This window comes from Priapulus caudatus, unplaced genomic scaffold (genome assembly GCF_000485595.1).
Source record: "Priapulus caudatus unplaced genomic scaffold, Priapulus_caudatus-5.0.1 Scaffold260, whole genome shotgun sequence".
Classification (NCBI taxonomy): domain Eukaryota; kingdom Metazoa; phylum Priapulida; class Priapulimorpha; order Priapulimorphida; family Priapulidae; genus Priapulus; species Priapulus caudatus.
The window spans coordinates 159,347-171,953 of record NW_014577321.1 but is presented as its reverse complement, the minus strand read 5'-3'; the positions used below and the strand labels follow the sequence as shown (position 1 = coordinate 171,953).

Below are 12,607 nucleotides of genomic sequence, written 5' to 3'. Positions count from 1 at the left end.
GCATTTTTTACACAGATTTTATATCTCCACCTACAATACGGGCCCTATTTAAGCATAGGTTGGGCAACGTGTAGCATTCCTGGCAACATACGCTACGGTAGTGATAGCCTGTATGGCATAATTCCACGCTGTGCTGTGCCTTTTCATACCCTGCCCTATTTCATGCGATGTGACATGCCATTCCATGTCCATATCCCACGTCCTGCCGCATGACATCTCCCACCGTAGTTCGTGTCTTGTTGCGTTCCACGCTGCAACCGCAGTGTCGGCTGGGCTGATCTCCCCTAAAACCACCATCGCAGCAAATGGTCAACTCCCTTGCGATTCCTCCTCTTTCTCCCCCTCTTTGTCTTCCTCTGGCTCCTCTGGTCAACGTGGTGACAGGACAGACACTGTCGCCGAGATCTGGAAACGTTCGAAACCAGACAGTCAGTCACGCCGGCCCTGAACAGCAGCACACACGCTGAGTGTCAAAGGCTCGCAGAACAACGCCCGAATTACGCCAGCATCAACTAGAACTTCGACAAGGCATCGACCGCCGCTCGCGCTGGCTCGACTCCCCGGGGTTGTCTTGGGCGTGCAGTAGGGACCGAACACACTAACCAAAGAACGTCAAAATATTTTTTTTTTTTGGTCACGCAAGCATAAATAGCTACGTGATGCGAGCCGCGCGAATTTTTTATTTATAACATGGACGACGCATATATTTGTCATTATTAACCCCTGATATATATATATATATATATATATAATCCATATTTTGTCAATTGCAGAACGATAGTATATATAATAATTATTTGTATAGTTAATATAAATAATAAGTACTTCCCCGGTTTGCAATGAAAAATATGATTTTTGAATGCATGGTATTAGGGGGGCGTAGTAATTCGCTGCGAAAGCAGTTCCCACAAAATCTTGAGCGGGCGGGCCGGGTGCTGTGGTCGCTTGCCTGCCTGCCCGCTGGCCCGGCGCTTGCACGCGTATGTGTCTACGCGTGTCCTGGCAAACATTACCTGCTATCGCTCAACACCGTCTATGCGTGACCAATCGTCTGTTGCCGTGATACGATAGCGAGAGAGAGGGATGAAAAAAAGAGAGGGGGATAAGAGAGAGAGGGGGGAGAGATGATCAGAAAGAGAAAGAGAGGGGAGGGAGAGGGAATAAATAGAGAGAGAGAGATCTGAGAGTGCGAGAGAAGCGGAAGAGAAGAGAAGAGAGAGAGAGAGAGAGAGAGAGAGAGAGAGAGAGAGAGAGAGGAGATTAGAAGAGAGAGAGAAGAGAGAGAGAGCAGAGCAGAGAGAGAACGAGAGAGAGAAGAGAATGCAGCGAGGAGAGAAGAGAGGCGAGAGAGCGAAGAGAGTAAGAGAGAGAGCGGAGAGCGAGAGAGCAAGAGAGACGAGTAGAGACGATGACAGAGAGATGAGAGAGAGAGAGAGAGAGAGAGCTAGATAGATAGCGAGAGATCGAAAGAGAGAGCGAGAAGAAAGAGGAGGGAGAGAGAGACGAGAGAGAGAGAGAGAGAGAGGAATTGAGCAGAAGATCGAGAGAGAGAGTGAGTGAAGCGAGGGGGGGGGCACGCACTAACGCTCAGCACGTGCGAGGCACGACGCGATACCTACATATCGCAGCGCTAACCACTCGTAATTCAGTGGCTATATAATCGGACGAACCACTCTCTCGTCGTGCGCGATTAGGGGAAGCGGACGGAAATGAAAGAAAGGCGGGAGAAGAGGGCGAGACAGATAGGGGGAGAACGAGGGAGGTAATAAGTAAGAGGGAACGATACATAGAGGGACAACAGGGGGTAGAGCTGACCTGAGAGTGAGAACGAGAGCCTTCACCGACTGCCGTGGTGGTGTGTGCGCCGTGTGCGGCGGCCGCGGTGCGTGTGTGTGTGTGTGTGCAGCGCGTGTGTAGGCAGGAACCTGCAATGGCAACGGAACTTCCTACGCGCAATAGGAGCCTGCTCGATGCGTTCGTTGGTGCAGCGCTGTGAATTATCGCTGATCTTCGTTCGTCGTGAGGGACTAGCATGAACAATCGCAACATCGTCGATCGCTTGCCTTGATGCTCAATGCGTCCTTCGCGCAGCTTATTGTTACGTCGCAATACTCGCAGAATCCAGAGGCGATGACGGAGGAGAGAGAGAGGGAGACACTACTGAGAGAGGAGAGGAGAGAGACGAGAGGAAGAAGAGGCAGGAGAGAAGAGAGAGACAGAGAGAAGAGAGCAGAGAGAGAGAGAGGAAGAAGATACAGAGAGAGGGGAGAGAGAGATTGTTGATACAGAGGAAGAGAGAGAGAGGAGAGCGAGAGCGCGCGCCAGGGAGCGAGAGAGAGGGAGAGAGAAAGAGAGAGAGAGAGAGAGAAGAGAGATAGACGAGAGAGATGAGAGAGAGAGAAGAGAGTAAAGAGATTACGGAGATAAAGAAAGACACACATACACACACGCACGCCACAGTCGGCCGCGCGCGCCCAACAGTCAGCACTCACCAGGAGAGATGAGAGCGTAGAGAGGAGGAGAGAGAAAGAGAAATCGCGCACACTGGACGATGCTATTGCAGTTTTATCACCATCACCATTAGTAGACGTGGGCGTACTTGCATCGGTCATGCAAGTAATCACAAGATGGGAGAAAGGAAAGGAGAGGGGGAGGAGGTGAGGGAACAAATGGGATATGAGCGAAAGAAGGGGTAAAATATACCATGCTGCGCACGCAGTTCAACCGGCGCCTAGAACCGGGGGTCCGGGACCGCCGGCAACCCCACCACTAATGCCTAATATAACTCCACACGACATAGCCGAAGCCGGTCACCGGTTAGCCGACGCTACATATTAGTAGAGGAAGTAGCAGAAATAGAAGTAGTCTAGTAGTCCGAGCTTCCAACTAGTCTAAGAAAGCTACATGCATGCTACGGGGACCACACGCCCCCAGCGTGGCCTGCACTCACGCTCTGCCTGTCGCGCTGCCCTTGAATTCCTATACAGAGAGCAATGCGCGAATCCAGAATCGCTGCGTCGAACCGAGCTGGCGACAACGACCCCGCACGCACACGTGCGCACGCACACGTGCGCACGCACGCACGCACGCCCACCCGCAAGATTGACCCTTTGTGCTGGCCCGGGAGGAAAGGGGAGGGGGGCGCACGTCAGAATGGCCTTTTCATGCAGACTCGGAGAAGGACGTTGGAATGGGGCCTTTGTGCGGCGCCGCGGAGACACGCGCGAGCCCTTTGTCGTCGCACGAATGGCGACGCATTACGAAAACTTCCGCGACCGCCTGCGACCGACGCAAGCATGGCAATGTAACAGCAATTTCCATTTTTATATACGGGAGGAAAGCACGCGACGTCGCGACCGTGCAGCTTTAAAGCGCACAGGCATTCACCCTCGAGAAACGCAAGACATGTAGGGTTATGTAACGCGGCCGTGCAGCTTTAAGACACGTGGAAATTCGTTCTCAAGGAACGAGAGACGTGCATAGTTATAAGTAACGCGACCGTGCATCTTTAAGGTACGTAGAGTAATGCAACTTGGAGGGTCGTGATCGCGCAGCTTTAAGGCGTGAAACAATAATCATATTACGGAGATGATCGTGAGCATAACGTATACACACGCAGACGGCGCACGTCGTCTCTATTAGGCAACGGGGAGTCTAAACTTATTTACACGGCCATTTCGAACTCGTGCAGACGACGTGCCTTTTCCCACGCGTTGCTATTCGCCCACAATTAGGCATCTGATCAAGGTTGGAAGACAATTACATATAGCCGAGTAGTCGCCTACTAACAACAGCAGCAGAAGAAATAACGGTGGCGGTGGCTGCGGCTGTAGCAGTCGCAGCAGTGGCAGCACCCACTCCTACCACTACAACCAGCAGCAGCAGTAGCAACAACAACATCACCAGCAACAGCAGAAGCAGCGGCGGCGGCGGCGGCAGCAGCAATAGCAGCAGCAGCAGCAGCAGCACCACCACCACCACCACCAGCCGCAGCAGCAACAACAACAACAGGATTAACACCAGCAACAGCAACAACACCAGCAACAGCAGCAGCAGCGATGACGACGACGACGATAACAATACGTCGCGGCGGCAGGCGCCAGGAATCGAATTCAGGAGAAACGGCGCATGAAAAATTCATCGCAGCGCAGCGTCGGCAGCAGCGCATAATCTCGCGAATTTAACGCCGGAAAAACGCACTTCTTCTGCCGGCGAAATCCATTACTTCGAGTAGGACCTATTAGAAAACATGGCGGCTACGGCAGCAGCGGCGGCGGCGGCACGGGCGAGCGTGGCGGACGATGCCGCCGCCCGCCAGACGCTTCTCGTGTTGTAAGCGCGCGCGTGGCCGTAATCAGCTTACGGCAGATCTGACGGGGGAGTATATAGCAGACGCGCGGCCCTTACTCAGCACATCTATATAACACTAGTATTATCGCCGACACACGGTGCATCGCTAACGTATGCTGCTAGTTACTAGTACAGAGGAACACTGGCAGCTAAAACTGTCCTAGTTTACTGCCAGACACCGTTGTCCTAGCTTACTGCCGGCTACCAATACCTTAGTTTACTGCCGGCTACCAATACCTTAGCTTACTATCTGCTAATAATACAATAGGTTACTATCTGCTAACAATGCCCTAGCTTACTGTCAGCTACCAATGGATACCTTAGCTTACTGTCAGCTAACAATACACTAGCTTACTATCAGCTTGCGCTACCCTTGCTCATATTACTACTAACTATCATTACCCTACCTTACTGCCAGCCTACAATTACCCTGGCTCACTTACAGCTACCACTACCCGAGCTTACTGGCAGCTACTACCATTACCCTAAATTACTGCATTTAATACCATGAAGGCTGATTAGATACTGTAATAATACTTCAAGCGGCAACTGTGTTTAACAATCCATACCGCTGATATTACAAGAAATTGTGACATTGCTTCAGTGAGACTGTGTGGTGAATGTGTGTAAGACAACCACACCATGAGAGCTACTGCGGACTTAATTGCCTTGGTTAGTAGTGACCTAGACCCTATATACTCTATAGTTTCTTGAATTTCAAACATAAAGCTTTTACTGTGGCAACAATGCACGCAGAGACGTTAGATCACGCAACGAATCTATGGAATAGAATTAAACTGAATCCCAATCCCACACATCAAGTCGCCCCACGAACGACCATACCCGACCACGCATAGCACACCGGTTTACCACCAGGTGGCAGCAGCATACAGCGTGCTCGTTCACCCCCCTGCGACCACTGCCGGGGATTCCTGGCGAGTAATAGCAGAATTAGCGAGCCCTGGAACAGCAGCGATGCGTTTATAGACGCAGCAGCACTCATCATCAGCACTGCATGTTAGCGAGTAAATACTGTGCACACCTAGTCACGCGTGGCTGGTCAACGTGGGGCGTGAATAAGATAGATTAACGAAGCCACTCATCAAAGACAAAATTATGGGTCGGTTCAATTATGATGAGGTGGAGACAACTGTGCTAATTATAGTCTAATCACACTGCAGTATCACGGTCTATACGCAGCAGTTCACCAAGTGAGAAAGAGACAGGGGAGAGGAAGCGAGAGAGAAGAAGGAGAGATAAGGGGAAGAGGGAGTGGGGGAGAGACAGTGCGAGAGAGAGAGAGAGAGAGAGAGAGAGAGAGAGAGAGAGAGAGAGAGAGAGAGAGAGAGAGAGAGAGAGAGAGAAAGAAACAGAGAGAGAAAGGGAGAGAGAGAGCAGAGAGAGGGAGAGCAGAAAGAGGGAGAGTAAGCGAGAGATAGAGAGGGAGAGAAAGAGAGAGAGAGAAAGAGAGAGAGAGAGAGAGAGATGGAGAGAGAGAGAGAGCCGAACGGGTAATGGGGAAGCGGGTAATAGAGAGGAGAGAAGGTCCTTACCTCAGCTACCGGCCACCACCGAACCAGCTCGTGCTCATAGCCTCGAAGAATGACGTCGCGGACCGATGGATCGACTGTGAGTCTGTGCTGCTCGCGTCATCAACTGAGTCTACCATCGAGGGTACGCTCTGCAACACAACAACAACTGCGCAGTGAGACATGCTGTCGCAGCGTGAGACAAGGCTGTGTGGTGAGACACGCTGTCGCAGGGTGAGACAAGGTTGTGTGGTGAGACACACTGTCGCAGGGTGAGACAAGGTTGTGTGGTGAGACACGCTGTCGCAGGGTGAGACAGAGCTGTGTGGGCGTGAGATACGCTGTCGCACGGGCGAGTCAGGCTGTCTGTGTCGGACACTACTGCTCGCAGGGTGAGACAAGGTTGTGTGGTAAGACATGCTGTCGCAGGGTGAGACAATGTTGTGTGGTGAGACACGCTGTCGCAGGGTGAGACAAGGTTGTGTGGTGAGACACGCTGTCCCATGGTGAGACAAGGCTGTGTGGTGGGATACGCTGTCGCATCGTGAGACAAATGTGATTAGACAACATATTCGGTGGTGGGGCCTATGATCCACAGGGGTCACGAACCCGAGATTGAGAAACACAAATATAGACCATATAGATTAATGCTACTACCCCGCTGTGCAAAACTTTCTAAATAAGTGATATCGGAAAGTCCAGCTGTGTTATTTAGGTCATAGAAAAAGGATAAAATGGCCGCGGCGCGCTACGGAAAGTACATGATTAATGTAAACACTATTGCGTTTTTAGTTTTTGCATTATCACAAACATTGCAAAATATCCCAAATGACCACAATCATATTTGTAAATGTTTCTGTAAACAGAAACGCACCTGTAAATTGAAGTACGATGTTAGTGAAGAGAATCATAGATCAAAAACCTAGACTAGTACTATCGTAACTATGTTATATATAGGCAACTTATCACCACTCTTATCTGATCTCAATATGGAGGCGGGGACTTTCCGATATATGGCTTATTAGTCAAACAATTAGTTAACTCTGTAAACTTTTAACAAAATATCTCGATTCTGACGACGGTCGCCCCACGATGACCCGACTTGCCTGCGACTTTGCGAGCGGAGACTGCGGCGTGAGGTAGTCGATGAGAGGCGGCGGGTGCTGAGAGCTGACGGGGAGCAGCGGGAAGCGAACGCCGGCCGACGCGCTCAGCAGGAGCACGTTGTGCTGCTCCTGACCGCCGCTCGACAGAGCGCGCGTCGAAGCGTAGAGACCGAGTCTATCCAGCCCCGTCACCGCACCCAGCATCACCTACCACGAGACGTCAACAACGCAATCACACAGAGGTACATAATTATATACAATAATATACGTAATCAAGTAATGCAATAATCAATCGTTATTATAATAATAGAAAAAATGTAGAGAAACTAAATAGAGAAAAAGATAAACGATTGCAAAAATAAATCAATGCAATGAGATGCGTGAGCTGAGATAATTTCGTATATTGACTGGGAAGGGGGTGGCATTCAACTTTATCAACATTATTACAAGCTTACAAACCATGCACTGGAGGGTGGTCAGTGGCCATGCTCCTCTTAAAAATACCAACGAATGTTGATTGATACCTTCTCATCAAATACGAATAACCAACATTTTATTTTTCCTTATTGTGGGGTCAGGGAATTATGAATTAGTGCACAATAAGTACACTTGTGAGGTTGATAATTTTTAACCGCCAACAGTTTATCGAATCATGCAGCCAGAAGAGCCTCGAAGCTGCATCCGTACTTCTGTTGACAATCGTCAACGGCAATAGTGGTTGTCATTAGCAACCGCCGTCTAACCTGGCAACGCTGGACGTGTCTCGACAGGTTATTTCGGATGTGCGGAGCAAAGACGTCAAGGTCAAATGGGTCGATGTGACTTTCCACCTCGTCAGTGAGCCTCTCCACTCTCTCTGAGAGAGCCTTTCCAACCTGCAACACGATGAGTAAAGCACATCTTTATACACATACGTGCTGTATGCTATGATTTGTGTGTACAAATTGTTGCACGCAGTAGATCTAGAGCACTGCTCTCTACAGTTAACGTGACACCAGGCACACGAGTCGTGTGTGAATTTTTGCACTGAATTTAACATGGAGTAGAGCAGTGCACTAAATCATACAACAATCTGCATGTATAAATATTGACATGCAACGCCTATGTGCATGGTGTACTCATGGACAGTTAACAGAAACAGAATAAGCCACGTGATGACAGCAACTCACATACGCAAGTAAATAAATAAAATCAAAAGAAAAAAAATCGTTCAAAATACACACACACACACTCAAAGGTTTAGGCTTTCAACGTTATGTTAAATCATATTGACGTCGATTCACATCTACTCATCTGGTCCACGACGCACGATCGTAAATGTTACGTTAAATTCATGTAATTACAAAAAACAACATTCACCAGTGAGACCTCCAAATTAGACATGAGACACAAAATGAGGCAAAATATGAGATACAATATGAAGTGCAATATTAAATACAATAAGAGAAACAATATTAAATGCAATAAGAGACACAATATGATATGCACTATGAGACAACAATATTAAATAAAATATGAGACACAAATATTAAATGCAATAGGAGACAATATTAAATGTAATATGAGAAACAACACGAGATGCCGCTAACCTCGGAGTCATCACGGCCGACAAGGATGCTACTAACGAAGCGGATGTCAAACAGCAGCTGCAGCGCACGCGTCTGGGAGAGACGAGTCGCTGCGGCATCACCCTTGGATGCGCCACCCCGGACGTCGCGTAGACGCTCGTACGCAGCAATCACGCCATCTGCTGTCTTCCGCACGACCTCCTGCAGGACTGACCTGTAGGGGGCGCGATATTAACGAGGCATTTTATTGCACAGGGAGCCTTGTCGTGAACTATAAAATATGCATCAGCTCTCAATTGCCAGGGGATGGCAAAATGATTACACTTCATTAAGTAGTGTCCGACTAGTTTTCATTCTCGTTGCTTTTTCAATTTGTGTCACGCAAAGTTATTAAAAACGGGATAAGATCTGATATATGTAAGTGCAGGCAATCAGTTTGACCAAGAACCTTGCCCACAGATGATTAATGATCCTTGCACGGGCTGTTTTAATAGTAAGCTTAGTCACAGCAAAATTGCCAGCACACAGAGGGATGAATGTTTTTTGTACGTGGCTTGCAACATGTGTGAATACCAGATCCTTTTCCTTTAAAGTATCGCACCGGGCATCACTGTAAACTATAAAATATGCATCTGCTATCGAAAGGCAGAATGTGAAACGTTTTACACTTATAGCATCACATTGTTTTTTGTTGTGATTCTCGTTGGTATTAAATTTCTATCATTATTGCCACTGCCATTTAAAGGAATAATATGTCCATTGATTATGCAATGTTGACGAATGCTAGAGTAACTGGCACCTTGTGTAGTTAATAAGTACATTACCTTATAGCCAAACGCGTATTAGTTTGTCCAATATCACTGCTGGTTACTAAGAAATGTCTAATTGAAATCCGTAGTCCAAGAAATGTTTACAGTTTACAGTTTCACTTTCAAACCGCTGCCGGCGAAGCGGGTGTGATACAGATTTATAGTGCACCGGACATTTTCGCACGCATGCTCGGCCGTACGCAATGCTATCATCAGTGATTTCGTAAACACGAACACTCGTGATAAGGAACTTTTTGTCAGGGCTGTCCATGTGTGTCCGTGATTAGTACGTGTGTTTTACTCCATTTCCATGTTTAGTCCGTGACCGTGGTTACACAGCTGACACCTCCATTTCATCTGGCGTCCAAAACATACGGGCCGCACAAATGTTTACGTCATCGGCGACTTATCGCTCGACTCCTGGATGACGTTTACAACACGTAAATGAATATCAACAACCGATTTCAAGTCTTGCTTGTAATGTAACCAGCAGTGATATTGGACAAACTAATACGCGTTTGGCTATAAGGTAATGTACTTATTAACTACACAAGGTGCCAGTTACTCTAGCATTCGTCAACATTGCATAATCAATGGACCTATTATTCCTTTAACTAATGGTTCCTAAGTTCATCGTTCACTACCCAAACCTGGTTAGCCAAGTTATGTAACGTAGAGCATATTAATTACAATACAAACTTTATACTTATTTGCAGTTCCATTGTAGTCATGGGTGAGGGAGCTAATCCCCACGACCACAGTTTGAGTTGCAGACAAAAAAGAAACTACCACTAGGTTAAGTATGATGTAACTGTTGAAGGAAATAGTTTACCTATTGAACGCATGACCACCCACTTGATTGATTTGCATGCAGAGATCGCTCAGAAGTGTATGGATATACCAAGAAGCCTGAAACACAAACACTAATGCCTATGACATTTCGTAATCTAAACTTCCACAACTTTTCAAACAGTTAACTCTGAGCCTTCTATGAGTTATATCGCATCACAAATGTAATGATTAATGGTATACTATACTTAGTGATACTATTCGTTAACAAGCCTCAGCAATACTTTAACGAGACCAAAACTACGAAACTCCTCGCTGGAATTCACCTGAGCGGGCACTCTGATGATCGAGCTGACAGTCTCGCCTTCTTCTGCCTCCTCTTGGATCTCGATATTCTCCCAAACCTGCAAAGGAAGCCACTTCGGCTAACACACCTCGGCTCCATCAATCTCGAACAATCCGAGAAAATAGTCCTGAAGACATATAGCCAGAGGGCGCTAGTTTTGAAGTCTATATAAACACTTTGCGCACTCTTGTATTTTTTCACCAGACATGGTGAACGCACCCATGTGAATTGTCACAATGCGCAATAAATGGTCAGGCGACATCTGGTGGCCGTTCCTCGCACTTTCCGACAAGGGTTCGTTTCTCGACGCATCACGCGGCGGCGGACTTACCGGCGTCTGGCGCAGCAGTGCGGGGGCGCCACGCGCGTCCAGCAGGCTCGAGCGCAACGTAGCGACGAGGGCGGCGGCCGTGTGGTCGGCCCACAGCCGGCACGCTCGCAGCCATGTGTCGGTCAGTGCTGCCCTGCTGTGCTGCCATACCTCCTCCTCCTGCTGCTGCTGCTCCTCCTCATCCTTGCTCTGTGAGAGCGAGAACAAACGCTACGTGAAGAGACGAGCGATGACACAAGGACTGGATGGAGATGTCAAACAAAATGGCAAGTGTGCAGTGGAGTGAGGTAGATTGGGGTGGAGTGCAGTAGGAATTGGGAAGGGATGGGGTAGGAGTGCAGTGATTGTGGCAGCTGGGGAGTGGGGTAGGGCAGGGGTAGGACTGGGTGGGGTGAGGCAATGTAGTGCGATGGGGTAGGTGGGACAGGGCAAGGCCAATGAGATAGCGGGGTGGGATGAAGCAGGGTGGTCTGAAGATGGTCGAGCGGTGGGGAGGTGGGCTTGGGTGGCAGTTGAGATTGGGTGGGGTAGAGGGGTTGAGGTTGGGTGGTGTGGAGGGGTTGAGATTGGGTGGGGTTGGGGTGATAGAAGATATGCAGGTGCATCTTATAAATCTTATGGAATATTACAACGTCCATAAACCAGCCCTGTCACTACCATTGTGTCTGTATCTATAATCTATATATCTATAATTGTGAATTAAATAAGCTGCTTCAAAATGACGATCAGTATAAGGAGTCAGGAAATGCCAGTTTACCCGGTAGTCTGAAATATCGTGACCGTGTTACCTTAGACTGAAGTTTACTCGTCGATAAGATCCGTAACAGTGGTGATCCCTCGTGGCCAGTGCGCGGTCCTGCTTTGGTCAGACACTGCTGCAAGCTAGGGCTTAACTCAGCGAGTCCCGTGCAGAAACGTCCCAGAAGAAGCAGGCTGCGTTACAAGATTGCAAGAAAAAGCTCACACCACGAAAACGCAAACATCTGCTAAACACTATGTAAACCTTTCTTGAATGTTCATGTATAAATATGCATAAATAACTACTAAACATATGATATTATTAAATAAATAAATAAATAAATGTGTGTGAGTGCGTGTGTGTAGATGCGTGTGTGAGTGCGTGCGTGTTTGTGTTTTTCGCATGTACGTGTGGGTGCATGTGTGCGTGTGCGTGTGTATGTGAATTTATGTATGTTGATTGATAAAAACTTCTACAGTTGCGTACCTGCTGATTTTGCGGTAGCTGCCACATCTTGATTCTGTGAGACTTAATTCTTGCCCTCCGCGTTCTAGCTCTTCATTAATGTGGTCCAGCAGCCTGAAGCATGCACAATGTATACTTGTACATAAGGAAACACTCACATACAAAGAAAGATCCAGCAATGTAAATCACAAGGTAAAATTCACACCTATGGGTGCGCATGCATGCGTGTGTATGTCTGTGTGTGTCTGTGTCTGTCTGTGTGCGTGTGTGAGTACGTGTGTGTGTGTTTGAGTGTACAAGTGCTTGTGAATGCATGAGTGTGTGCATCAATGTATGAGAACGTGCCTGAGTGCAGGTATGCATGAATGTCTGCTGCTGCACGTGTTGTACTGTACATACCCTCCCCACGGCATTCCTCCTTCCACGCCCCATGCCGTTCCTCCTTCCACGCCCCATGCCGTTCTTCCTTCCATGCCCCACGGCATTCCTCCTTCCACGCCCCATGCCGTTCTTCCTTCCATGCCCCACGGCATTCCTCCTTCCACGCCCACACCGTTCCCTCGGCTCTCACCTGC

At 48.3% G+C, this 12,607-nt stretch overlaps 1 protein-coding gene across 5 annotated transcripts in view; it reads right to left on the bottom strand.

Moving 5' to 3' along the window:
* Positions 1–255: 255 nt before the first annotated feature.
* The window catches only part of LOC106808222 (conserved oligomeric Golgi complex subunit 1-like), a 35,455-nt gene continuing 23,103 nt past the window's right edge, over positions 256–12,607 (bottom strand). For all 5 annotated transcript variants that reach the window (XM_014810846.1, XM_014810842.1, XM_014810841.1 and 2 more), the window contains exons 13-22: positions 12,054–12,146; positions 11,617–11,761; positions 10,829–11,017; positions 10,478–10,555; positions 10,195–10,271; positions 8,575–8,767; positions 7,729–7,860; positions 6,986–7,192; positions 5,904–6,031; positions 256–405 (exon numbers count right to left, since the gene is read on the bottom strand). In XM_014810846.1, the coding sequence (XP_014666332.1) occupies positions 5,909–6,031; positions 6,986–7,192; positions 7,729–7,860; positions 8,575–8,767; positions 10,195–10,271; positions 10,478–10,555; positions 10,829–11,017; positions 11,617–11,761; positions 12,054–12,146 (1,237 nt within the window). In that variant the 3' untranslated portion in view covers positions 256–405; positions 5,904–5,908. The remainder of the gene's footprint in view (positions 406–5,903; positions 6,032–6,985; positions 7,193–7,728; positions 7,861–8,574; positions 8,768–10,194; positions 10,272–10,477; positions 10,556–10,828; positions 11,018–11,616; positions 11,762–12,053; positions 12,147–12,607) is intronic.